The sequence below is a fragment of the Paramormyrops kingsleyae genome, chromosome 12, assembly GCF_048594095.1.
Source record: "Paramormyrops kingsleyae isolate MSU_618 chromosome 12, PKINGS_0.4, whole genome shotgun sequence".
NCBI classification, from domain to species: domain Eukaryota; kingdom Metazoa; phylum Chordata; class Actinopteri; order Osteoglossiformes; family Mormyridae; genus Paramormyrops; species Paramormyrops kingsleyae.
Window position 1 is genome coordinate 1,700,605 of NC_132808.1, and position 27,345 is coordinate 1,727,949.

General features: G+C 41.0%; 1 protein-coding gene across 6 annotated transcripts in view; it reads left to right on the top strand.

Moving 5' to 3' along the window:
- LOC111856222 (uncharacterized) overlaps window positions 1-27,345 on the top strand; it is a 90,617-nt gene that overhangs the window by 11,449 nt on the left and 51,823 nt on the right. For 4 of the 6 annotated variants that reach the window (XM_072718504.1, XM_072718500.1, XM_072718503.1 and 1 more), the window contains 10 exons: window positions 1,429-1,779; window positions 3,164-3,265; window positions 3,751-3,846; window positions 5,571-5,663; window positions 6,106-6,177; window positions 12,698-12,811; window positions 13,865-13,984; window positions 22,316-22,423; window positions 22,816-22,908; window positions 23,518-23,598. In XM_072718504.1, coding sequence (XP_072574605.1) covers window positions 1,429-1,779; window positions 3,164-3,265; window positions 3,751-3,846; window positions 5,571-5,663; window positions 6,106-6,177; window positions 12,698-12,811; window positions 13,865-13,984; window positions 22,316-22,423; window positions 22,816-22,908; window positions 23,518-23,598 — 1,230 coding nt within the window. The remainder of the gene's footprint in view (window positions 1-1,428; window positions 1,780-3,163; window positions 3,266-3,750; window positions 3,847-5,570; window positions 5,664-6,105; window positions 6,178-12,697; window positions 12,812-13,864; window positions 13,985-22,315; window positions 22,424-22,815; window positions 22,909-23,517; window positions 23,599-27,345) is intronic. The other 2 variants (XM_072718501.1, XM_072718502.1) reach the window with 2 other exon arrangements.

The following is a 27,345-nucleotide window of genomic DNA, read 5'->3' on the forward strand; positions in this document are numbered from 1 at the left end:
AACCCCCTAATAGACCTTACCAGGGAGGCTAAGGAGTGTGATCCCGCTATAGTTGGAACACACCCTCGGGTCCTCCTTCTTGAAGAAGGGGACCACCACCCTGGTCTGCCAATCCAGAGGCACTGCCCCCGATGTCCACGCGCTGCTGCAGATGCGTGTCAAGCAGGACAGCCCCACAGCATCCAGAGCTTTAAGGAACTCCGGCGGATCTCATCCATCCCTGGGGCCCAGCCACTGAGGAGCTTTTTAACCACCTCAGCGATCTCCGCCCATGAAATAGGGGAGTCCAGTGGCGTAGCGCAAACTGCGTTGGCCCACCCGCAAGAGTGGAGGTGGGGCCCTTCACCGCATAATTAGATGGGGGATTCACCTTTTCATTCAAAATCGTGAATTAGTACTGTGGAATTTAATAGTATGTAATTATTTCGTATTTAGGCGCGGTCAATGTTTGGCGAGTAACACAACCATTTCCGAGGAACCGTTCCCATTTTAGAACGTTTTAAATAATAATCTTTCGAAAAACATCTGCCATTTTTGTCTCGGGGATAGGGTCCTTCTGGTTTACATGGTCCCATGTTAAGTATGGCCCTCTTCACACTGGCATCGGTTAAATCAACGGGAAAGTTTGCTCTGTCTGTTGGATACCGTGTACTTCTTGCTGTCGCCTCCTCTGTAATATTTTCAGTGCTGTGACAGTCATCGTCTGGACCGTGAGATCTGCTTTTAGCATCTGAGTCCGTGTCTGGCGTATCATTCACCACAGCCGCGCCCGCGCCCACCTTAGAAGCAGTAATGTCCGTGATGACACTACTAGCAAACTCCTGAGTAACGTTACCCGTGCTCGCTCTTGCAGCTCCTTCCCGCTGATTTGGAAGAAATATGGATGAAATTTTCGGTAGTTTTGCATTGAATTGCTCTTTTCAGTGTTGGTTAGTCCGTTTTTGAGCTCCGCTGACATATTTTCTTTTACTCATTTTGCGATATTCATAATCGCCAAACACGGTAGGCTGCAATTACTACCAAAATAAAAGTCCTATACATTCACGTTATAAAAACGCTTTAATTATTTATTCGAGTCAATTTTTTAGGGGCCCCCCACAACGCGGGGCCCCCCCGCAGTGCGTGCCCTGCGGGCCCGTCCGCTACGCCACTGGGGGAGTCCACACCCAAGTCCCCATACTCTGCTTCCACATTGGAAAGCGTCACTTTTCATTCTGTTCTCAGAACATTTTTGTGTAAGCAAAACTCCTACAAGCTTAGTGTGGTGCTGGATTCTTCTCATGGGTCATACATGTCCAAAGTGTCAAAATATTAAAAGTTTGTTGAAATGAAAATAACCCCAAATATATGTTTCCCCTTTAAATAGGAGGGGAAAACACAGAGATGTCAGGTTGCCAGGTTGTGTGAATATTCTTGTTCTTACTCCAGAGCGACTGGTGGTGACGGGTGCAGATGAGCCTGTCTATGCACATGCTGGAGAGGATGTTACTCTCAGCTGCTCTGTGGACACCCATGTTAATATGACAGAACTTCAGGTGGAATGGAGAAAGACAGACGATGGGGGCATCTTGGTGCTTCTGTATGATGATGGAGAGAACAGACCAGAGTCACAGGATGGGAGATACTCTGGAAGAGCTGAATTCTTCACTGAGAAAATTCCCAAAGGAAACTTCTCAATGAAACTGAGGAAAGTCAGGACTGAAGACAAAGGAGAGTTCAGGTGTGAAGTCCACTCAGATACTGATTCTGCCAATACAACTGCTAGGATAGCAGCACTGGGTGAGTCACTAGAAGGACTGGTTTTAACAGGAATCTCAACATAGTTTTGGGTGATTAAATCACATTTTCAAGTCTCAGTTGTTCTGCAGCAGACTGACCAAAACTATGTTGCACATACCATAGGGTTTAATCTGCTCAGTGTAACAGCAGAAATAGTGAAATTTAGTTCAGTTTTAAAGACACAAAATGCATTAAATGAATGAATTAATATTTATTTCAGGCTTCAGCTTTAGTGCAGTTTTCAGCTCTATCATAACAAGTATTTTATTAGAGTGGTGCAGTGTAATGTGTAATTATGGTTTTATTATTAACATTCACTGAGGAGCTACAGAGACCATGAGAGTGTGACTGAGAGAAAATGCAGTAATTTTTATTAACTGTACATTACATCATGTGACTGGGAAATACAGTTAAAAAGCCCTTTGCAACACGTTGTGTAAATATATCCAAATCATATATGGGAATATGAAAAATCTTATACAGTGGTACCTCAGAACTCGAAATCAATCCATTCAAAACTCCGGATCGAATCCAAAAAAGTTCGAGTTCTGATCGACTTCTCCCCAAAAGAAATAATGGAAAACCAATTAATTGGTTCCCGGCCCCAAAAAAATTACACCGAAATATGTTTTTTTTTAGCATTTAAACACAAAATGAACCGGACAAAACAAGAAAAGCATATACTGCAATAAACACATCTAAGCACATTTATCAAAACAGTAATTTGTAAAGTAAGAAAATAAATGTATCCAAATAATGTGTCCTGCCCCGATCGTCCGCTCCTTCCGTGTCCCTCATTAACCCCGTGTGGAATCCCCGTGTGATCAGCTGTTTCTGGTTGTTGTCATTAGTCCTTTGTATTTCGTCCGCGTTTCAGTTTGTTTCCCCAGTCCGGTCATTGTATTGTCCGTTTGCGTTTTGCCTGCCTTACCTGTAATTAAACCCCGTATTCCCCGATACCCTGACGTCTGCGCCTTTGTCTCTGTTCCGTCCCACTGGGCATGACAATATTATTATAATTAAATGTATTAATGGTTTATTATTAATATTAAAATAATTAATAAGAAATCTTTATTTTTAAATGTATATATAATAATAATTACTGTAACTGTCTATCATTGTCTAAATCTACTTTTACTGTCTAAATATATGTATTCAGTTAGTGTAAACATACACGATGCTATCACAATGAATGCGAGGCTGAAATCTATGTGTTTTCAGACTAGAGACAATTAGGACTTACACACTTATAGACAAAGATTTGTTCATAAATTTCTGCTTCACTTTGTGAGACTAAATGGTGTGGACGTGTTGATTATGCTGCAGCATGACAAACTGCCTATTTTAGAAAATGACTAATGAAATGTAATTCTGAATATTTTAGGTTATTCATCCCTGCATTGGCTGATTCTGGGGCTGTGCATCGCTGTCACACCTGTAGTCCTACTTACTGGTGCTTTATCTGTCAGGCATTTAACAAGGGGAGGTAAGTGTAGCATCTGCTCTGTCATTTCTAGTAATTTTAATTTCTTATGTTCTTAATGACATCAGTGGATCCATGTTTGCAGCCACTTATCCTGTAAAGGGCATCTCAGCAGACATGGGGCATCAGGCAGGACTGTATCTACACAGGGTGCCTGTCCATTGCAGGGCTTAACTGTGATGTAATTAACACACTTTGATCCTGTGTCTAGTAACAAACACATATGTGTGAATATGAGTAATTTCAGAAAGTTTTATTACTATAAACCCCTGCATACCAAAACAATGAACCAAAGCTGATGTCCTCACTGAAATTATACTAAAATAAAGCAGAAGCTGCATCTGGTGAGACTGACAGTCTGTCCTGGGTGTCTGCAGGTGAGCATGCAGCAGAATGACCATCTGAGGATGGCTGTAGAACATTAAACTTTGTATGAAAATAATTTTAAACAGCATGTAGTTAAATTTCGTTCTACTTTCTGTCCATAGATGAAAGCAGACAAACTCTGTTGAGTCACTGTTCACATGTTACAGTTCCACAGATCATGGTTTCCACAACCTTCATCCTGTGGGGTGTAACTGAAGGTGAGCCCATTGAATATGGTTTAAAGAAGCTTTACAAAGAGACAGATTTTATTGTTTTTGTTGTGCAGGCAGTAAGAAATAAATAGTAGCAGCATAAACAGCAACCTGCTGGGGATTAATTATATAAATTAGAGACTGTAATTTGAGGCTGATACTTAGTATTTGTAATCTATACTGTGGTCATTCACTTTTAAGGTGAATAAGTATCCTTCTTAAATTAACTCATAGTTATTTATAGTTTGATATGTATTTCCTAAAAGATTATTTTATTGACACTGTGAGACTGTGTACACAGCAAATGTGCCAGTGTTAAATTAACACTGCATGGTGTCTATATGTGTCCACACCATTCAGTGTTACCTTTAACACTTTACAGTGTTAATGTTTATTAACTCTTATAGTGGCAAGAGCAAGGCAAGAGAACAAAAGCCACCAAAATGGTTCTTGTATGCCAGCCAGGGATCAGGCGGGATGGTTTATTTTCTATGGCTTAACCAAAAAAGGCATTGGCTGAGAGAAAAATGCTATGGAAAACCAATCATTTTGTTTCTTTTCTAAGCCTGGTCTGTCTAGAAAGATCATTCTGACAATTAAGATTTCTTTGGGAACACACATATATAAGAAAAACTACTTTGCTCAGACCAATTAACATAAACCAACCCAGTATAACAAATAATGAAATGTGCTAAAGACAAATATCAGTGCCATACCATTCTCGATCGTGGTGGGTTTCTAAAAATTAAGCTTAATGAAAATCTTAATATTGAATGAGTAAAGTGATTTGATTTGTTCTTCTATCACAAGTTGTGGTCTAAAGGCAATGAGGCCACCCCCCATTATATCTGCTTTAGCAGAAACACACTCTTTCAGTCATTAAGATAGCGATCACCTTTTTTCAGCCCTACTAAATAATTATATTATGCAGTCTAACACAGTCTAGCTTCATAATCTGTGTTTGGTTATTGGTTTCATACATTTCACACAACATACTACAAGTGATTTTCAGTTGAGCTTGACTGGTTCTTTTTTATCCTGAATGAAGAAACCTTATTCATGCTTAAACAAATACATTTATAATGAGCGTTTTTCAACGTTCTTCAGGTTATATAAGCACAGTTCTTCGGTTACCAAGAGCTGAACAAATAAAACTTACATAAAAGGAGAAAAGGCTATGTTGGTCTGAGTCTTTCTTATTATGGTGGGTAAGTAAAACACAGCAGCTGAATGCCCAAATGAGTGTACATTAAAATAGGGCAGATATGGGCCACCCATTTTGTACTTGTGTGTCACCCATATGGGCTTGCAATTTGGGAAAAGGTGGAGACACATGTAAAGCGCCCCCTGGTGACTAGAATTTTAGATGTTAGCTGACAGTAATGAAGTGACAGGTAACAAGAAATCCAATGTAAAGTTCAGCAGAGTAGAAGGAAGGAAGTTATAAGAAGCTAAGAACTTTAAACAGGAAAAACAGGGATCAGTGCTGCATTCAGAACTGAGGAACAATTCTATGGCTGCCCACTTAAATCCTGTAAGAGATCCTTATCAATGATGCCCCGAGGGCGAGTGGCTCAGTGGGTTGGCATGTTTTGCTTGCATTTGGTGGGTCGCTGGTTCAAATCTCAGACTTGACAGAGCAAGGACCTTAACCCCTAATTACTCCAGGCATTTTCTGACCCTGCTTGCCTCTGCTAAATAAATAAAACTTACTGTTAACTGTTTCCCAGGATCCACAGAAGAGGCTGTTACTTGTACTGCCATCAGTCTGCTGTATATCCTGCTGTTGTTTTATATGGCTCCGTATCAGAAATCATTCACAGGTATGTTTACATATTTCCATGTTTCCTATCCTGTTTCCTACACTTCATATTAAAGGGGGTTGTCACTGTTTGGGAAAAAAACTGTAGATAAAGACAGGGATCATTGTCAGCATTGTGTCGGAGTGGTTTGGAGAGGAGCAGCCAAGAGCTTCCAAAGGAACATATGTAAAGAACCAAAGAGCAGTGAAGAACCCTAGTATCATACAGGAGATGAAAACCCTCAGGTCCCAATACAAACAGGCAAAACAGCTCATGATCAGATATGATGAATCTTAGTTTAATTGGTCCTTAAGGAATGAATGGGTATTAATGGTCTGACATTGTTAAATAATTTTCCTATAATTAGGGATAGCTGGCATGATGTATGATGGGTTGAATTTAACATATAATTATAAATCCCATTTTTATTTTATAAAAAAAATTACTTGTTTTCATTATGCAGTTACATTTTGGAAAGTTATCCTCAACATTCTGAAAGCTGCATTTCCCATCATTATGGTTGGTGTCCTTACAGGTAAGTTTAAGTGTAATTAACAGATATGAAACATTAAAGCAAAACAGGATAACGCCACAGCTTCTGGTGAAATATTAAACACACTGTGGTGCATTTTTGAAGATGCCAAACATACTTCAGTGTTTCAGAAGAAACTGCTTATTTTTCACCTTGTCACTGACAGCACCTCATGTTGGAAAATTCCTTTAAATCTGAGCTTATTCCCCCATGCAGTAACCCAGTTAAGAGGGACAGTCCTTAGCATGGTGGGTAAGACAAGAACCTGTAATCTGAAGTTTCCCAGCCCAAGTCCTGGGAGAAGCTTGGCTTGTTTACCTTTAGACAGCTGCTTAACCTGAACTGCTCCAATGCCCGGCTGTCAGAAAGGGGGTGGATTTATATAGCTAAGAAATGGGGATTATTTAAAATTAGTTCTGCATGATTATTGGAAAAAACATGTTTGATATTTTTGTAATGAATGTTACAGTATTTATTAAACAAAAAAGAAGCTGAAAATAAGCTAAATCCTTATGTCATATAAGTCGGTGGTGTTGCCATGAATTATAATGATAAATAACGCATTTTTAGTTACATTTATACATATAATTACATTTATATAGCGCATTTCATATTCCCAAGGTCGCTTTACACAAAAAAAATAAGAAAGAGAGATCAGTAATCAGTAAAGGAGGGAGAGATAGAAGAGAAATGTTCAAGGAAAAGAAATGTCTTTAATTCAGATTTGAATGGTGGAAAGTCTGGTGTGTGGAACAGTGAGGAGATTATTAGAGGATCTGAGAGAGCGAGAGGGTGAGCAGGGAGTCAGTAGTTCACTGAGGTAGTGAGGAGTGAGGTTATGCTGAGCTTTATAAGTGAGAAGCAATATTTTGAATTTGATGTGAGACTGAAGCGGTAACCAGTGTAGCTGAGAGAGGATGGCTGTGATGTGAGCAGAGCATTTGGTGTGAGTGAGAACTCAAGCTGCTGAGTTCTGAATATACTGAAGCTTTTGTATAGATTCTGCAGGGAGACCAATGAAAAGGGGGCTGCAGTAATCAGTACATGACATAATAAAAGCATGAACCAGAGTTTGGGCATCAGTACTGGACAGAAATGGGCGCAGACAAGCAATGGAGGTGAAAGAATGCAGTTTTGGAGAGGAAATTTATATGAAGATCAAAGTTAACTGTGGAATCAAATAGTACAGCAAGATTTCTGATAACTGTAGCAGGTTTTACAGGGACACCATCAAAACAAACAGAGAAACTGGAGGATTTAGATACTAATGATTTTGGACAGACCAGTAAGACTTCAGTTTTGTCTGCGTTAAGTTTAAGTTATCCTACATCCTAAGCTTTAAATCTGCATTGCAATCAGTATTGGGAGGGAATTCAATGAAGGAGTGTGTACTGAGATATAACTGAATATCATCAGCATAGCAATGAAAATTAAGGCCATATCTGCAAATGATCTGACCAAAGGGGAGGATGTAGATTAGGGATCAGGGACTGGAATGGCTGGTATAGTGTGACCATTGAGAAAGGCATGTATCTGTGTGGCTACAACTCATTCCTTCAGTTTAGCCAGAAAAGGAAGACTTGAGGTTTATAGCCTGAGAGAGATAACTGTCAAACTCAGGTTTCTTGAGGATAGGAGTAACTGCAGCAGCTTTGAGAGAAGAAGAGACAGAGCTGGAAGGGAGACGTGTTTATCAGTGATGCAACTGGAGAACTGATTATAGAAGAACATGCTTTAAGGTGTAGGGGCTGTAGTCAGTGATTGCCATAAAAGTGGATGTATCAAAAGTTATAACAGCTTAATGAAAATCATCAGTAAAGGTAGAATCAGTCGGGCCATAAATCCCAAAAGGACTGATACAGACCCCCTTCCGAAAGCCCGCCAAATGGATGGCCAGCCATTGGGCCAGGAGTCGAATTCCTGGTCATCCCTATTCATGAACTTTAGACCATAAAAATCTAGCACCTCAGAACAAAGGGGAGCAGAACAACCGCCAGCCGGCGCAGAGAATAACCGCCAGCCCGAAGGAGAACATCAGCCCGGGAGGAGAGAAGCCCACAAGAAGCCCTCCGGTGAAGGCCCAGCTGAACAGAGAACAGCACCCAAGACAAAGCTTCACCAGGAGAGAGAATCTAAAGGGACTCCACTCCACTGCTCCAAACGCCGCGCCTTCCTGAGTGCCATCAGCTCAGCAGCTCTGCCATCAACTGCCAAGACCCTCCCCCCCCCCCCACACTAAGTTCCTGCCTCTGTGCGATCTTGCTACACGCTCTGAACCTCAAACTCGCCTGAAACATCGCGAGACTCTCTCTCATCGGCCGTGAGGGGAGCTTCGCTACCAATCGTTTACATTACCTGGTGATGCAGCTCGCTGGACGAGCCTTGTAACCCAGGTTACTAAGCGATACTGGTAATTAGTGAATCCCATTTAAGTCTCACATTAACAGACTCACAGGGATACAGCAATCGAGTTTGGAGGAGCCGACCATTCGGCATAACAATTGATTAATAATCAGCATTAAATAAGAATTAATTAAACTTTAATTAATTCAAACATATTGGTGGAGAATATTAAAATTTATTTGAGCTAATAATTCCTACATAGGGGCAATGATTTAATTGTCAGCACTCACGTAGATGTGCGTTGTATAAAAGTCACACATTTATTTCTAACACTACACTAACATACGACAGACATTACATGTAACATAAAACACATCACAGAATAAAGCAAAACATAATGAAATATGGAAATGCAGTGACCAGATTTAAATGAGTAACCTTAAAGGGGAAATACTCTTCTGCAAAGCAAGCACATGATTTTGAAAACACACCCTCAAAGTTATAAAACAGATTGACTATCACAAATTAGATTGTTAAAATGAATGGAAGTTGGATTACTTGGTTGCAGAGGTGATGAGCTGAGGAAGTGATGGCACCCAAGAAGGTACGGCGTCTGGAGCGGTTCTTTGTGTGCAGCCCCATTGGTTTTCTACCCTTGGTGAAGCTTTAAGGTGAAAGGCTTTCTCTTGGAGTTGGAGCTTTCTTCTGTGCAGCAGTCTTCAAGGCATGCTTTACGGGCAAGCTTCACTGGAGGGCATCACCCCTCTGAGTCTGAGGTGCTGGGTTTTATGGTCTGAAGTCCATGAATATTGATGATCAGGAACTCAACACCTGGACCAATAGTCTAGGCCATCTATTGGTTGGCTTTCAAGGGGTGTCTGTAGCAGTCATATTGGGATTTTTGACTGTAATGACACCACTTTACAGGTGATTTTCATTAAAAATGTATAACTTTAGATACATACAATTTCACAACAGTAACTGACCAGATTTGAATTCAGGAGCATTTTCCTGTCAGTTTGGCACCAAACATGCCAGACCAACCTAGAGGGTCACACCTCATACAATCTACATTAATTATCTCTTACACCATGCAAGTTGATGACTCCCATCAGTACATAGTATGGGTGGGTATTGTTGTGTTCTATTCCCTGCAAACATGCAGAGACATAGTTTGCATGCAGCTAGAGACTTTGTTGTGTCTTTTTTATTGAACACCCACAAGCCGTAGTGGTAGAACAAGGAATAACCAATCACAGGACATTGCAGGGGCAGAGCTAAGGGCGGGATGACCACCCCTGGGCCCAGAGACCTCCCCTGGATCGTAGGGGGCCCTCCACCCAGCCATAAGAGGCCCCTTCCGCATTATAAATACACACAAAGTTACACCGCCATAATTTTTCCAGAGCTTTTGACAGCTAGAATAACATGTTTTGACTGTGACTTGCAATTTTATATAGCTGTCATTTTTGGTATACATCCTTATTATGGTGGGTGTATGGCGTAATTTTTAATTCTTTAAAAAAAAAAAATCTGTAAAATCCCTTCAACGAAACTTAAGATAACAAACTTGAAGTCAAACTAAGCTGTTCCTTTTGTATTTCAAATTTCAAAAAACTGTAGTGCATGATGGGTAGGATCTAAAGGCTGCCTAACGTCCTCATATAAAAAGTTAGGCTACATGACATTTGAATGGGCTATACCCGGACGCATGAACGCATTATGAGAATGAGAAAGACGGTGCGTGCACACTAATTAACCTACTGTATACCCTATTCACTTATACAATACACTGTAATTTTTGCAACAGAATTGAATGAGATGGGCAGGGAGCTGATGGTGGAATTTTTGTCCTTGTTAAAACTCTGATGGTCTCCACACTGGTAACAACGTTGTTTTCTAGGCATAGCCAAACAAATCCCCTCCTGTCTGAAAAGGCATAGAAAACGCAATTTAGCCACTAAAACTTTACAGTTTTTGTGAGGGTCAGTCAAATTCTTTCGTTAAGGTTTTTGTGTTCTTGCACCCACACTTTAAAACTTGTTTCAGTGCCGCCACATATACTTTTGCGCGTGTGTGTGTGTGTGTATGTGTGGGTGTGCGCAGGGGGGGGGCCCGATTGGTGTTTTGCCCCGGGGCCTGGTGTGCAGTTGTTCCACCACTGGGGCATTCCACCATAACTCAATATTCAGTCTAGTGACACCAGGGCTTACTCCAAAACACTACAGGTATTGTTGCACATCACCAGATTTTACAGTTTTACATAAGTTACATCCCAAACTCCCATCTGAACAGCACATCTTAACCCTAGTTAAGCGTACCTGTTACTTCACTGTAATCACAGTCTCATTTAAATATTTACATTAACATGTAAATGACAATTTGTGGTTGGCTTGGCTTATTACAATGATCTGCTATCCAGGTTTAACAATACACATATCGATTCATTCATTTAATATAAAAAGTAGAGGACAAAGAAAATGGCCAGCTGACCAATTGTGGGATCAGGTAAGAAGGAATATAGAGAATGCAGGGGGTTGTCAGACAAATAAAAGGCTTCTTATAGTAGTTAGGAGACTCACTAAGATACTTAGTTACCTTATTTAAGTTTCCTAATTTCTCTGAGAACCATGAGAGTATGCATGGGTAACTATACATATATCTTTATTCATATCTATATAATGGTTTAAGTGAGAAGGATAGAATAGGCAATAACCTGTGAGGCACATTTATAAGGGTGACACACAAAGCATTAAGATGGTCTAAGGACACAAACAAACATAACAAATCCGGATATTGAAACTAATAAGTTGTAGACATACACATATACACAACATACCCACGCAAAACTTAAAACAGAGAGACAGCAATGAAGCAAGAGGGAAAAACTCACTGGGCACAGATACAGAAACACAGCAGGAGCAAAAGAAGAGGGCTTGTGCAGGTAAAGAGCAGATGTGTTATAGGTGTTATCATACGGCCAAGTTAAGAAAATAAGCAACAAGACCAACAAATAAACAAAAACACCGTTGAGATGCAGCAGCCAAATGCACACAGCAAACTCTCAATCAGGAGTGTTATCATCAATAGTCCACGCTGCCAATAAATCACTTGGTTTTGCTCAATTTCGTCTCTATGGAATACAAAATATTTACATAGGCTACAGCGGAACACAAATGTGCTTGTTTAAGTTTCTCCTCCTCAACTCATTTCTGTTCAATTTCTCACAAATGTGCCACACTGTCTATGAGTCCAACAGCAAGGATGAAAATGATTATGATTGGCTGGGAGAACTCATGCAGAACTTGGAACTCGGTGTGGATGGATATCCTAATCCTACCCCTCCTTATACACTAACATATAACATGTATGGTGCGGATGGATATCCTAATCCTACCCCTCCTCATACACTAACGTATAACATTTATGGTGCAGATGGATATCCTGATCCTACCCCTCCTCATACACTAACGTATAACATTTATGGTGCAGATGGATATCCTGATCCTACCCCTCCTCATACACTAACGTATAACATGTATGGTGCGGATGGATATCCTGAACCTACCCCTCCTCATACACTAACGTATAAAATGTGTGGGCGGATGGATATCCTAATCCTACCCCTCCTCATACATACCTGTATAACATGTGTAGGTGGAGTTCGGTTCATTGTAACAGTAATGTGTCCCTGATGTGAATGTTACTTGTTTTGGTCTCTCACCTTCCAATGGGGGCCCAGCTCCTGATCCCTGTGTGTCCCTCATGCCCTGGAATTTCACAGAAGGCCTGACTGCACCCCATTGCTCTGCCTTCATATGTGCTCATTGGGGTCACACTTATTTGCCCCCTGGATGGGATCATACAGGCTGTTTGGCTCATTTGGTTCACCTACTGTATGCTTGTGGTTTTATAGCTGTTTGGAAGCATGATTTAGGGTGAATAATTTCTCCCAGCAAAACACCCTCACCGACTTTTCATGACCTTATTAATCTGCTTCCTAACCTGTGTGAATCAATGGATTAGAATTTAACCACAGGCTGATTCTGCTCTCTGATCCTTACTTACACGTTACATTAGACAAAAGCATCTGATAGACAAATGAACCACTGAATGCATTTGTTTTTTCTTGTGTCTAATATTACTTACTTGTTGACTAACTATTCTTACCTCATTTCAGGTTCTTTCATTGAGATCTTCGTGAAATATTCCCCATCTCCAGCTGAGAAAGCAAAATTTGGAGGAATGTTTGGTGGAATCATAATTATGTTCATCTTTTTTCTTATATTCCGAAGTGAGTATGTTTATAAATGGATTTCTCGAATATTGGAATATGCATAGAGATTAATTTTCTGCTTTGTATTTAAACAAAGAAATGTGTGATGATTTACATAATTAATTTTTTTTTTAATGAAGTATCTGTTTCGTTCGCTGTTAATCTGTATCCATGTGGTAGCACAGTGGCTCAGAGGTCAGCACTGCTGCCTGACACCTTGAGGCTGCTAGTTTGAACCCCCCCTCCTCTGTGTCTGTGTACAGTCTGCATGTGCTCCCCATGTCATGTGGGTTTAAGTCCCCCTCCACTGTGTCTGTGTGCTGTCTGCATGTGCTCCTCATGTCATGTGGGTTTGAGTCCCCATCCTCTGTGCCTGTGTACAGTCTGCTTGTGCTCCCCATGTTATGTGGGTTTGAGTCCCCCTCCTCTGTGCCTGTGTACAGTCTGCTTGTGGTCCCCATGTTATGTGGGTTTGAGTCCCCCCCTCTGTGCCTGTGTACAGTCTGCTTGTGCTCTGCATGTTATGTGCATTTGAGTCCCCCTCCTCTGTTTCTGTGTACAGTCTGCATGTGCTCATCATGTCATGTGAGTCTCCACCAGCTACTCCAGTTTCCTCCAGCAGCCCACAGTCTCCCTCAGTCTTGTCTGTAAGTTGCCCATAGCATGTGACTGTGTGTGTATGGCCTCCCATCCAAGCTGTACCTCTGCCCTGTGCTGCTTGGGAGAGACTCCAGGCCCCCTGTGATCCTGCCCATTACTGTTGTCATTAAAGTTGTATTTCTCTGGGTTAGTGGGGGGGAGCTGATCCTTTTTCAGCTGAGGTCCCTGGTTAAGCCTGTGCATTAAAGCCCCCCTGCCCCCAGCACCCTGGGTTACCTTTTGTTATCCTATTTATATGTTCAAATTAAGTTTTTTTTACCACAGTGTCTGACATGGGATTTAACCCCTTATCCCCCATGTGACAGGGCTGTGCAGAGCAGCGCCTAAAATACAGGACACTCAACACATTTGTTTTGTATTCTTTGTCTGAAATGAATTTTATGTTTGTTAACAGTTCTCTTCTTGTTTCAGTTGTCAACATGTTGGTTTGGATAAAATATTCAGAAGACAGTGAAAAATTAGGGAAACTCCTTTCCTACGTAACAAGAATCACTGGAGTTACATTCCTGGTCATCATGGTTTCATCCATCAGTAAGTCTGTGTATAAGTTCCCATGTGTGCTGTTGGCATGTTCTCCCCGTGTTTGCGCTGGTTCCCTCCATGCAGGGGCGTCATGCACCTTTTTTTTTGTGCAGTTTCATAGGCAACATACACTCACTGGGCACTTTATAGTCAACCAATCATATGTCAGTAGAAAATCATGCTGATACAGGTCTGGAGCTTCAGTATCACTGAAAAAGTTCACATCAAACACCAGAATGGGAAAGAAAGGTGATTTATGTGACTTTGAATGTTGCATTTTTGCTGGTGCCAGATGTGCTGGTTTCAGTATTTCAGAAATTGCTGATCTACTGGGATTTTCATGCATAACCATCAATTGGGTCGAATGGGCAGAAAATGGGTCAAAAAAGAAAAAAACATCCCGTGAGCGGCGGTTCTCTGGGTGAAAATCCCATGTCGGTTCTTGACAAACTTTAGTGCTGAAAAGGACTGTTTATCACTACAAGAGGTGACTGGCAGAGTAATACTGTAATAGGCTGGTATTGTGAGCCTAAGTCAGGGTAGGCTTGCAGAAGGTTTTCCACAAGACATGCAAGAACTTTGTTCCCATTGCTATTTATGAGTGAACAGCCCCTTGCTTGGGTGGTGGACACACCCCCCTGTAATACCCACACATCTGAAGGGGTTGGGGTATTTTCTCCCTTCTGGGGTTTGTGAAGCAGTCTGTCCATCTCAGAAGCTGCAAAGTGTCATGACTGAACATGTCTGTAATGCTCTGTATGCTGAAGTTAATTACTAAAAAATTAACTCTTCTAAGTTTATCTTTGTGAGTAACCTTGGTCTGATTCCTTAATACCTTCCTACTCCTCTTCACCTCCCACTGAACATTGATCTTTCAGGCTATAGTGTTGGCTTCCTTCCATATTTCCTCAAACACCCCCTCAGTCCGTAGCTGAGAGCTCCAATTCTCAGTCACACACCAGTTCTACAGCTGTGCCGATGTCCATATCTTCTCGTTGGAGATGTTTTGATAGGACACCAGTCACTATAAAGATTCTGTTCAAAGCCACCAGCTGCATCCAAAGCCCAATCAGTGGCCTTGCTTAAGGCTAATGCTGTACCCAATTAGTCACAATCAAAACTATTCCTTGTCTGGATCCAATACATGGTAAAAACTACAGGAGCAATGGACAGAAGAACATTGCAATTACTAATCCTGGAAAACCATCTTGTCACACTAAGGATATGCAGGGTTTTGTATCTCCCTGTCCCTGACACTCTCACTACTTCTTGAACCTCAATAAAAAGGTCATGTCACTTCACAGAGCCTCTCATGAAGGTAGAAACACCAAAGGAATTACATGAAGCTGAAGCACATGTCCACAACAACAAGGGTCAGTCTCTGGGCAAAGCAAAGCACAATACAGACCTTCTCATTAGTCTCCTTTATGACAGCTTGCACATGGCTGACAGCAGCACAGCCAGTGTAGCCCTGCCTCTTATATTGTTGTTATAGAGGTTTATGTCTGGCTAAGACATTTGGCAAGACCAGCTCCAGCTGTGTCCTTTATATGGAGTAAATCAAGAAAACACTCTTGAATGTTTGCTGTTGTCATTATATCATAAAATTACAGACAGCTGATCCCTTGTGTGTCAGGGCCACTTCAAACTCATGGTATGCTTACAGTCTGCACATGGGGTGAGGGCTGTAAATTTCATCATCGGGGTGTCTAGCAGACATTTTGCATGCCAGTGCACATCACCTGTTCATTTGCAAGGAATTTGACTGGGTGTTTCCAGTAGGTGGCAAAAAGAAAAAGAACATTTGTTGTAGTTATGGACGCTTTCAGTAAGTAGCTGTGTGAGGAGGTGTGAAGTTACCTGCAGACAATATAACAACTCATCATTGAAGGAGCACAGAATTTGTATAAACAGATCATCCAAACACTGCTGGCTGAGATGGAAATACAGTAAAACCGGTCTTCCCGCCTGTGCCCATTGTTCCCGGGATAGGCTCTGGGCCCCCTGCGACCCCAGTGGGGATTAAGTGGTTATGATAATGGATGGGTGACCTCATTCATCGCCAGTGTTGGGGTCAGCACTCAAAAAAGTAACATATTACTTTTTATAAAAATAATGCATTACTTTATTAATTACTCCCAGTGGAAAGTAATTAGTTACACTACTTGTTGCATTACTTTTGCATTACTTTGCAGTGATGCATTGTTTTATTTAATTACCAGTCACTAATAGCCTATATAATTGAGCATCCGCCGTGGCTCCATGTGTGTGGAGTTTGCATGTTCTCCCTGCATCAGTGTGGGGTTTCCCCTTCCCAGTACACAAATATGCTGAATTTGCTGGAGTTGCCGAATTGCCCATAGGTGTGAATGGTGTGTGAGTGTGCCCTGCAATGGGTTGGCATCCCATCCTGGGTTGTTCCCCGCCTTGCACCCATATCCTCCAGGATCAGCTCTGGACCCCCTGCATCCCTGAGTAAGATAAGCAGTTACAAAAATGGATGGATGGAAAATAATAGACTGCCCTTTTTCTAACAGCACAAAATAAATACAAACTTAAATGAGGAATACCTTTTAAATGGCAAACACACTGAATAAACTCAATAAAATTTATTTATCAGTAAGCCATGTCATTAGGAGGAGTCTCTCACATCGTTTGTCAGACAGTCTATTTCTCCTTGGAATTAACACTACACAGCAAATGTGCCAGTGTTAAATTAACACTGCATGGTGTCTATGTGGGTCCACACCATTCAGTGTTACCTTTAACACTTTACAGTGTGCAGTGAGTGTTGTTTTTACATTGTTAATATTTATTAACTCTTATAGTGTTCAATTTACAACCTATAGTGTTAGGACAATGTGTCTCCACCTCTTCCCAACTTCTAAGCCCATATAGGTGGCACAGAAGTACAAAATGCCCCATTTTAATGTACTCTCATTTGAACTGATTTGGGCATTCAGCTGCTGTGTTTTACTAACCCACCATAATAAGAAAGACTCAGACCAACATAGATTTTTCTCTTTTTATCTAAGTTTTATTTCAATTCAGCTCCTAATAACCAAAGAACTCTCCTGAGGACAATCTGTGGTGTAGAAGTGTGTGAATTTACAACGTAGAGTGTTAAGACAATGTGTATCCACCTCTTCCCAAATTGCAAGCCCAAATGGGTGGCACACAAGTACAAAATGTGTGGCCGATATCTGCCCCATTTTAATGTACTCTCATTTAAACTCATTTGGGCATTCAGCTGCTGTGTTTTACTAACGCACCATAATGACTCAGACCAACATAGCCTTTTCTCTGTTTATATAAGTTTTCAGGTTAGCTTTTAATAACCGAAGAACTGGGCTCATGTAAGTTGAAGAGCATTGAAAAACTGTCCTTACAAATGTATTTATTTAATCATTAATTAGATATGTTTCTTCAACTGGGGCAAGAATGAACCAGTCAAGCTCTCCTAAGAACCCCTGGTGACATAAAAGTGAGTGAAATGTATGGCACCAGTCACCAAATGCAGATTATGAAGCTAGACTGTGTTAGACTGCATAACATAATTAAACAGGGCTGAAAAAAATTGAGAGCTATCTTAATAGTTAAAAGAGTGTATTTCTGCAAAAGCAAATATAATGCACGGTGCTTATTGCTTTTAGAGAACAACTTAGGATAGCACTGGCTTGTGTGCTAGCTAGCACACAAGAGCCATTTTTGTGGTTTTTGTTCTCTTGCGCTATTCATTACATCAGCAAAAAAAAAAACCATCCAAACAACAGTTCTTTAAGCTCCAAGATCAGTAAGAACTAAGACAGCAAAACTTCAAAACTTCAATGCAAAGCAAGAAAAAGCTGTAAAGTCTTTTTTGGTCCGAGTCTTTCTCATGATGGTGGATAAATCTGGGGTGGCTCTTCTGATCCTCATGACTTGTGTGCATATTAAAATGGGCCAGATGTGTGGAAGTGGAGACTCATTGACTTAACACCCTATGGTGTAAATTGAACACTATTAGAGTTAATAAAGATTAAAACTGTAAAAACAACACTCACTGCACACTGTACAGTGTTAAAGGTAACACTGAATGATGTGGACCCATATAGACACCATGCAGTGTTAATTTACCACTGGAACATTTGCTGTGTAGATTGCCCAGCCTGAAAAGCCTTTCCATTGGTGCACTAGATGGTATTGCTGTAAATGGTACAGGACCTCCATCTCTGACCCCAACTTCAAATATTCAATGACTTCAGCATCATAATTAAAACAGTCTGTTTCATCATGAAAAGCAAAGAATTCATTTTCAATGGAACTGATACTGGATGCAGGTCCTTACGAGCTCATCATGAGGAAAAGCAGGACATTCGGCAGTCAGCAGTGTCCTCAGGGCTGCTCTCCTGTCCTCTTCCCTTAGACACTGCAGTTTAAACTTTGGCAGTGTGACAGCAGCCAGGAGAGCATCTCTGCTGCCAGACACATTCACACGTCGCGTCTTGATCAGCTGCAGTATAAAGATTAGATAGGGTCGGCTATGTAAAAGCACTTGTGCTGATTTGTTGACTTCACATTTACACATCACACTGCATATTTAAAAGCAGATTACACATATGGCTAAAGCACCACATTTACATTCACACAAGTTTCACGTCTTTTGTGGAACAAATTCAAAGTAATGTGCATATAGCCAAAAAAAAAAAACTGTGACGTCAACCGATTGTAACACAAGCGAAAACAGTAACTGTAATGTAATTATTGAATTTAAGAAAAGTAATGTGATACACTGATGCATTACAGAAAAATGTAATGTGATTACAGTAATGTGTTACTTTATAACGTATTACACCCAACACTATTTCTTACAAACAAAGTTGTCTGATTCTGGTTACTTTCAGAGAGGCAATGAGGACACATTTTGCTTCTTTTTTGCCAGGTCCAGGTGTGTATGCAGTGTGCCATCATATCTGCTGACCAATGCTGTGATTTCTCTAAAGTGTCAGCTGAGCTAAAGTGCTGGTTATATCTGCTAATGTATGAACAGCTTTGTATCGGTTTTGTGTCCAATCTGTTTGTCTCTCTGTTGTGACAGTTACTTATAAATAAAGGGGCAGCTCATGTTCCTCCCACTTTTTGTAGTTACCATTAGGGCTGGGCGATATCAAATCGAGATTAAATCGCGCATGAGCAATAATCACTAGGGCTTCAGATGACAGGCGCAACATTTGGTGGTGCGCCAGCTTTTCTGTGCTATACGGACATTTATTTACGCCCACAATATAAGCAGCTTAGTATGGCTAAATTATTAATGAGGCTTTGTATCAGAGTATGTGAGCGCAGTGGAGCAGTGGAGCTCCCGCTCCAGTCAAATCGCTCCACACTCGCTCCAATTTAAAAGAGGGACAAATAATCTGCATGCCTAACAAAAGTCACCTTAAAGCGAAGCCTTATATCATAAAGAAATATGAGCAACGGCAACATTGCCACATTATATTTATTTTTAAGCAACGTATATGCAACAACGGACAGGTTTGGCAATGGCATTCCACACAAAAATAGGCTTAAAAATAAATGAATCAGTGGGCTTAATAGCCTAAAGAATATACAGGCTAAGCATCCACGTTTTAAATTCCTCAATTTTTTTCTGTTGATGCTGCTGCTGCGTCTCTATAAAATAAAATTTCACTGATAGCGTTACGCGAAATTTAAAAAATCCTATTAGACCTACTTTGAATGACAAAACGAATTTATTTGATTACCAATATTTACTTTATAGGCTTTTATACTTTAATTTACTTTATAGACTTGATATGCTTCAACCATATAAAACTTGCTCAGGTTTTGCTTGCTTCCGCCTGTTCGCGTACACTGTATAAAAATCTATTGTAAAATGTCAGTCAAAAGTCTGGCAGGTCCTGAAGACCAATAGTGCTGATGTATATTTGCATAGCATGACAGGGTACTGCCTTGTTTAAACTTTTAACCATGACGGTGTTGAATAGGGCAACAGTATAAATTCAGCCCGATTCTCCCTTAACCTCCTCTCTAAGCGCACTAACTTGCAGTGGGCTTGGAATCTGGGAAGAGGTGGAGTTACAGTGACCTAGCACTCTTTAGTGTCAACTGAACACTATAAGAGCTAATAAAATGTAACACTATAAAACAACACTCATTGCACTCTGTAAAGTGTTAAATGTAGCACTGATTTGGTGAGAATTATATAAGCACCATGTACACGACAAATGTGCCAGTGTTAAATTAACACTGCATGGTGTCTATATGTGTCCACATCATTCAGTGTTACCTTTAACACTTTACAGTGTGCAGTGAGTCTTGTTTTTACAATGTTAATGTTTATTAACTCTTATAGTGTTCAATTTACAAATTAGAGTGTTGTCAAAGAGTCTCCACCTCCATATATCTGCCCCATTTTAATATGTGCACAAGAAGTCATGAGCATCAGAAGAGCCATCCCAGATCTACCCACCATCATGAGAAAGAGTCTGACCAAACAGGACCTTACAGCTTTTTCTTGTTTTATGGTAAAGCTGTTCTGTCTTGGTTCTGACTGATCTTGATAATTAGAGAGCGGTGGTCTTGTCGCATGTTGCTATTGAATCTCCAGGGCAGTATATGTTTTAATGGTGTGGGGGTTTGTTTGATTGTCAGTCCTTCCCTTGGATGATATGAACAGGTGAAAAGGTGTCAGAACAGTTGTGATACCCATTTCTGAGTAGCTCCTGGTACCTCCCACTCCTCTGTAGACTATGCCATGGATGTATATTTGCATAGCATGACACAGTACTGCTTTTGCCTTAATAGATTTTTTTTTTTTAATCCACCGCGATTGTGATGAATAAGGCAAGAGAGCAAAAACCACAGAAATGGCTCTTGCGTGCCAGCCAGGGACCAGGTGGGATGGTTTAGCCTCTATGTATTCATTAGAGAGGGCATTGGCAGGGAGGAAAATGCTATGGAAAGCCAGTCATTTGGTTTCTTTTCTAAACCTGGGAAGATCATTTTGACCTTACATATCTCTACAATTGAGATTTCTGTTGGCCTGCACATATATAAAAACAAACATACTGCTCAGATCTATTAGCATACAACAATACCAGACTAGCAAATAATAAAATGTGGTAAAGACTAATATCAGTTCCATAACATCCTAGATCGTGGTGGGTTTCAAAAATTAAGCTTAATGAAAATCTTAATATTAAATGAGCAAAGTGATTTGATTTGTCCTTCTATCGCAAGTTGTGGTCTAAATGCAATAAGGTCACCACCCATTATATCTGCTGTAGCGGAAATACACTGCTTCAGTCATTAAGATAGCTCTCATCTTTTTTCAGCCCTGCTAAATAATTATGTTACAGTATGCAGTCTAACACAGTCTAGCGCCATAACCTGTGTTTGGTGACTGGTGTCATATATTTCACACACTTCTACACCACAGATCGTCCTCAGGAGAGTTCTTTGGTTATTAGGAGCTGAATTGAAATAAAACTTAGATAAAAAAGAGAAAAATCTATGTTGGTCTGAGTCTTTCTTATTATGGTGGGTTAGTAAAACACAGCAGCTGAATGCCCAAATCAGTTCAAATGAGAGTACATTAAAATGGGGCATTTTGTACTTCTGTGCCACCTATATGGGCTTAGAAGTTGGGAAGAGGTGGAGACACATTGTCCTAACACTATAGGTTGTAAATTGAACACTATAAGAGTTCATAAAGATTAACACTGTAAAAACAACACTCACTGCACACTGAAAAGTGTTAAAGGTAACACTGAATGGTATGGACACATATAGACACCATGCAGTGTTAATTTAACACTGGCACATTTGCTGTGTAGAGAGAAGATAGCATCCATTCCTGCTTCATAGAGGCTGACTCACTCTGCCTAACAGAACAGAACCAGAGTCCCGCTTTACACATAGGGTGAAGTCCCTTTCCGTCGTCATGTGCGGAGAGGCTTGCCTGTCGTTGCCCGACTGTAGAGTAATTCTGACAGGACATGTTCCTTAGACAGCACATATAGGACTGTAGATAATGTTTGTTCTATTCTATAGGGTCCTTGCTAGCAATGATAATTATATGCACTGTAACTCAAGAAATAGTGTGAAACAGGCTAAACAATCTGGAAACTAAATCTAAAAAGCAAGAGTCCCCGAGCCCCTTCAGTCTCTATCAGCATGATGCCTCTGCCTGCAGGTGCTTTTCATATCACAATGTTCAATAAGGAATTCAAACCCGGACCCCCCGGTTACAGGCCTGGGTGGGACCAGTAAACACTTCTGTGCTTGTACTCTGACATGAATTTCATGGTGACTGACTCTATTCCTACTTTATTTTAGTTGCTGTCAGTGTTTATATGGCAAAATACTCAGATCTAGCCTGGAGAGAACAACTTGCAACATTTTCCACTTTATTAATGTTTCTTTTCATCATGGTTTTATTCCCAGGTACGTATGTTTTCAGGTTTTGTAAAGTATGTATTTAAAATTTGTTTTAGACTTTGGAACGTCAGGAACACTGGGGCAGAACTAGGTATAGACGTATTTATTTGCTACATTGTAGTGAATTAAACACACAAACGTTAAACTTGAGCATTGAAATGATGTTGATTTTTAAAAGTGTGCTATGTAAACAATTATGATGCAATACTCAACTGAAACACCCTTTCATAACCCATTTAAATCTGCTGTGCACTTTTAGTGCAGCGTCCGATATGGGATTTAAACTCAGAACCCCCAGGTGACAGTGCTGTGCAGGGTTTTAAACACATGACCCCTGAACACAATTCTGTTTTTTCAGTCTGTGTTTGGTGACTGAAACTTATCTTCCCTTAATTCAGTTGGTGTCAGTGTGTTTTGGATAATACGCTCCCTATGGAGGGAAAGAACAGTACGACTTGAAGACGTTCTTGAAATCATGGGTGATTTCCTGTGTAAGTATATTTATGTGGATTTATTTGTTCATATTAACATTTATGTCCATTGGCATATTAAGAATTCTGACCAGAATGAGGTTTAGAGCTGTTTCATTTTCTGTGGCACACAGGCCCAGGGCTGGGGGTTCGAATCCCACCTTTGCTCTTTGTGTGGAGTTTGCAGATTATGGTGTTTGACAGATTACACTTGTACCTTTGGCACCTGACATTTTACCCAGTAGGATGTTATTGTGTGGACCTGATGTAGGGTGACATGTAGGGTGTACGGGCTGGGGGGGGGCACCTGGCCACCACGCAGACAGCCCGGAATCCCCCCCAGCCGACATGCGCCGTCCCTCACCTTCATTATGCCACAGGGTTTTGAGGGATGCTCTGACTTGTGGGGGCATTAGACTCCTTGGCCTGTATTTTGACCATCGCTGCCCTCGGATCATGGGCCTTACTGTGCCTGACGTCACAGTGCAGCTGGGCCCTGGGGACGGCAGGATTAATCTCAGGGGAAAAAAGCCCAAGGACGCTTTATTTAATCATTATTTAATATCATGTTATATCTGTAAAGACTGATGAGAGAATGAGGACATATGATTTGCTCTGTTTGCCTTACAGATGATCCCAGCCTGTTTAACATGCTGTTCCTTGCTATTTATTCCCAACTCCTTGGCTGGATGAGCAACACTTTTAAATTAGGTGAGTTTCCCTGCATTTTCATGCTTATGTGTGTAAATGGAGGTCAGTGTTTCTAATACATTTAATAACTTCTGCTGTGTGGAGGCTCAGTGTGTCACGACCGGGTGTAAGGGGGGGCAAAAAAGGAGGCAGAGATACATAGGTGAGGAAGGATGAGAACAGGGTTTAATACGGGTAAAATCAGGGTACGGGACAGGAAAAGCAGGGATAGGGCAACTGGAACACAGCAGAACCAGGTGCAAACACAGAGAGCAAGGACTAGCACAGGTAGGGAAACACAGGCCAGGGATTTAAGGTCTAAATGAGGACTGCTGGGGAGCTGTGGCTTAAACAGGCAGAGGGGAAAAGAGTAGACAGTAGACAATAATTAGGGGAGTAGACAGTTATGTGTGCACGCATGATAGAGGGTCCCGTACGTTGTCTTGCCTGCCTGGTGCCCAGGTAGGAGACCTTCCAGATTGTGTGGACAAGCTTTTGGCCCCAGCTAGGGTGGATCCAGTTGTCGTGGTGTCGTGGTGCATGTTGGCACCAACGACATAGGCAAGGGTAGAAGGGCTGTTCAGCAGGATAAATTTATAGAAGTCGCCAATAAGCTTAGAAGCAGAACGTCCATGGTGGTATTTTCTGAAATACTCCCCGTGCCACGCGCAAGTCAGGCTAAGTTAGCTGAGATAAGAAGATTAAATGCGTGGCTAAAAGGATGGTGTAGGAAAGAGGGGTTTAGGTTTATGGGGCACTGGAGGACCTTCTGGAACAGGTGGGACCTGTTCAAGCCGGATGGGTTGCATCTGAACCGGAGGGGAACCAGTGTACTGGGAAGGCGTATTTGTAGAGTAGTTGAGGAATGTTTAAACTAGGGACTGGGGGGGCAGGGAGGTTAGTTAAGTATATAACTGGGGGGAAACGGAAAGCCCCAAAAAATCATATTATAAGTAGGCACTGTAATAGGCCTACCCTTTGTTGTCTGTATTTAAATGCCAGGAGTATTAGGAATAAAATTCATGATTTAGAGGCTCTTATCTCATCAGACTCTTATGATATTATAGCAATAACTGAAACGTGGTTGAGTGAAAAGGATGGACAAGAATATAATATGGATGGTTACACGTTGTTCCGTAAAGACCGTATAGGTAAGAAGGGAGGTGGTGTTGCAGTATATGTAAAGGAAAACTTGTAGGCAAGGGAGCTTACTGATATAAGTAAAAGTACGGAAGCTATATGGGTAAAATTAGATGCTAATAACTCAAATAGCCTAATTGTTGGTGTTTGTTACAGAGCACCTAATGTAGCTGCCGAGGAAAGCAGATTGTTATACAGTGATATTAGGATTATGAGCAATAAAAATGATGTGGTAGTTATGGGTGATTTTAATCTACCGGGGATGCAGTGGGACATTATTGCTGGCTCTTCTGAAAATGAACTTGAGATGGTGGAATTAGTACAGGATTGTTTTTTTACTCAGTTTGTTAACACCCCTACCAGGGGAGATGCCATTCTTGATCTTGTTTTCTCTAATAACTAGGGGCCTCATGTATAAACGGTGCTTACGCACAAAAATGTTGCGCACGCCCGTTTCCATGCTCAGGTCGAGATGTATAAAAACTAAACTTGGCGTACCGCAACGCACATTCTCACGGCAACCCCAGACAAGGCATACGCAAGTTTCTGCTCGATTTGGCAAAATGGAGGCACCTACTGGCAAAAGAGTGCTACTGCAGTTTCACTGTGTCAGACTCACAATCATGACGCGGACTTTATCAAATACACCGACATTAATTGTATGTTGTTTACAAATGTACGGCAGCTGATTTTTTTTTATCAATTTGTAACAATAAAAGGGTGCAGAAAATGACCAAACTATTACAACTACCATGGCAGCTCTTGCGTTATTGGAAGACATAGCTTATAATGATGATGATGACTGGCTTCTAAGTCGATTAAGATTTCCAAGAGCAATCCTTTTGGAGCTGTGTGCTAAACATTACAGTATTACAAAAGCAGACGATGAGGAATTACGCTATAGGCTACCTGTTCCTTTACAAGTTCTGTCCACTCGCGGGTTCTTAGCCACAGGTGCTTTTCAGCGAGAACTTGCGGACCGATCGGGTATTTCTCAGTCAATTCTGAGTCGCACCATGCCGGCTGTATGGGACAGCATAATTCGCTTGTCACCCAGATATATAAAATTTCCTTACACTGTGGTTGAACAGGCAAATATTAAAGCGCAATTTGCAGCGATGTCCGGTTTTCCCAACGTAGTCGAAGCTATCGACTGCGCGCACATTGCTATAACCTTCAGTGAACGAATTTGCTTATGTAAATGGAAAGCACTTTCACTCTATTAATGTACTCTATTAATGTATTGGGGGCACCTCTTGTACTGTTGTCTGTAAGAATAAACAAACAGAATAAACGAAAGTAACACCGCATCTGCGCCCTACGCGTTATTCATAAACATGCAATTAATTCAAACAAGTATGGTACGAGAAAAAATCACCCGCGATGACATCGGCGTCCCCCTCACCCGATAAAAGTGTGTCCCCAATCATCGCAGCAACTAGTTGCTCAAAGAGTATGAGACCGGGAATTCTGCTATCTCTGCCTGTGCTGTTAAGGTCACTCTTAAGGTGAGCGACTGCTCGTTTTTCCCGCCGTCGATTTTAATGTCCTACCACTTCTTTTTAATTTCGGCCACCGTGCGAATTTCGGAACCGACACTTTAAACTGACTCCGACATGCTGTGCCACTCCGTAAACTTTTGTTTATTGCTGATGCCACTTATACCACCAAATAATATCACTTTTCTTTTCTCGATTTCTGTTAACATGACCTCCACTTCGCACTCGCTGAAATACTTCTTTTTCCCTCGTGGTTTATCCATTGTTGTTTAAGAACAACATAGAACAAAGCGGACGTTTATATAGATTTACATATGCAAATATACATAATTATGGGCGGGTCGGGGGGTGGCTGTGGGCTCGTTCACGTGCGTAAAATATCACGCTCATTCGGATTTATAAAGGGAATGTGCGTAGATCTGTGCTTACGCACAGTTTCATGCATCTGGATTTTTTCTTGCTTACGCACATTCCTAGTTTTGTCCGTACGCCATGTTTTAGTGTGAATTCTACGCACGTCGTTATACATGAGGCCCCAGGACAGGATTGGTAAATTAGACGTTTTAGAACCACTTGACAGTAGCGATCATAACATGGTTAAATTTGAGGTTAAGTTTAGTGCCCGAAGAGCAAAGTCCAAATCAAAAATATATAATGTTAGGAAGGCTAACTTCAATTGTATGAGATTAAAACCAGAAACTGTGAACTGGATGGAGTTAAATAACAAAACTGTTGAAGAGGCATGGGAATTTTTTAAAAGCACATTATTGCAAGTGCAAGAGGACTTCATATCTGTTTCCAGCAAGAATAAATCTAGGAAATTGCAACCTACTGTAGGTGGTTTACTAGGGAAATAAAGTATAAAGTAAGGAGGAAAAGGGCTTTGTTCCAGAAATGGAAAATAACTGATGATGACAGAATAAAGCAAGAGTATCTAAATCTACAGGCTGAATTAAAAAATGACATTAGATGAGCTAAAAGGAATGTCGAAAGGAAGATCGCATTGGAGGCTAAGGATGACATTAAAAGTTTCTTCCAGTATTTTAACTCTAAAAGAGCTCTAAAAGCTGAAATTACTAATCTGCAGGATAGTAAGGGTCTTATAATTGAAAACGACATTGACATAGTA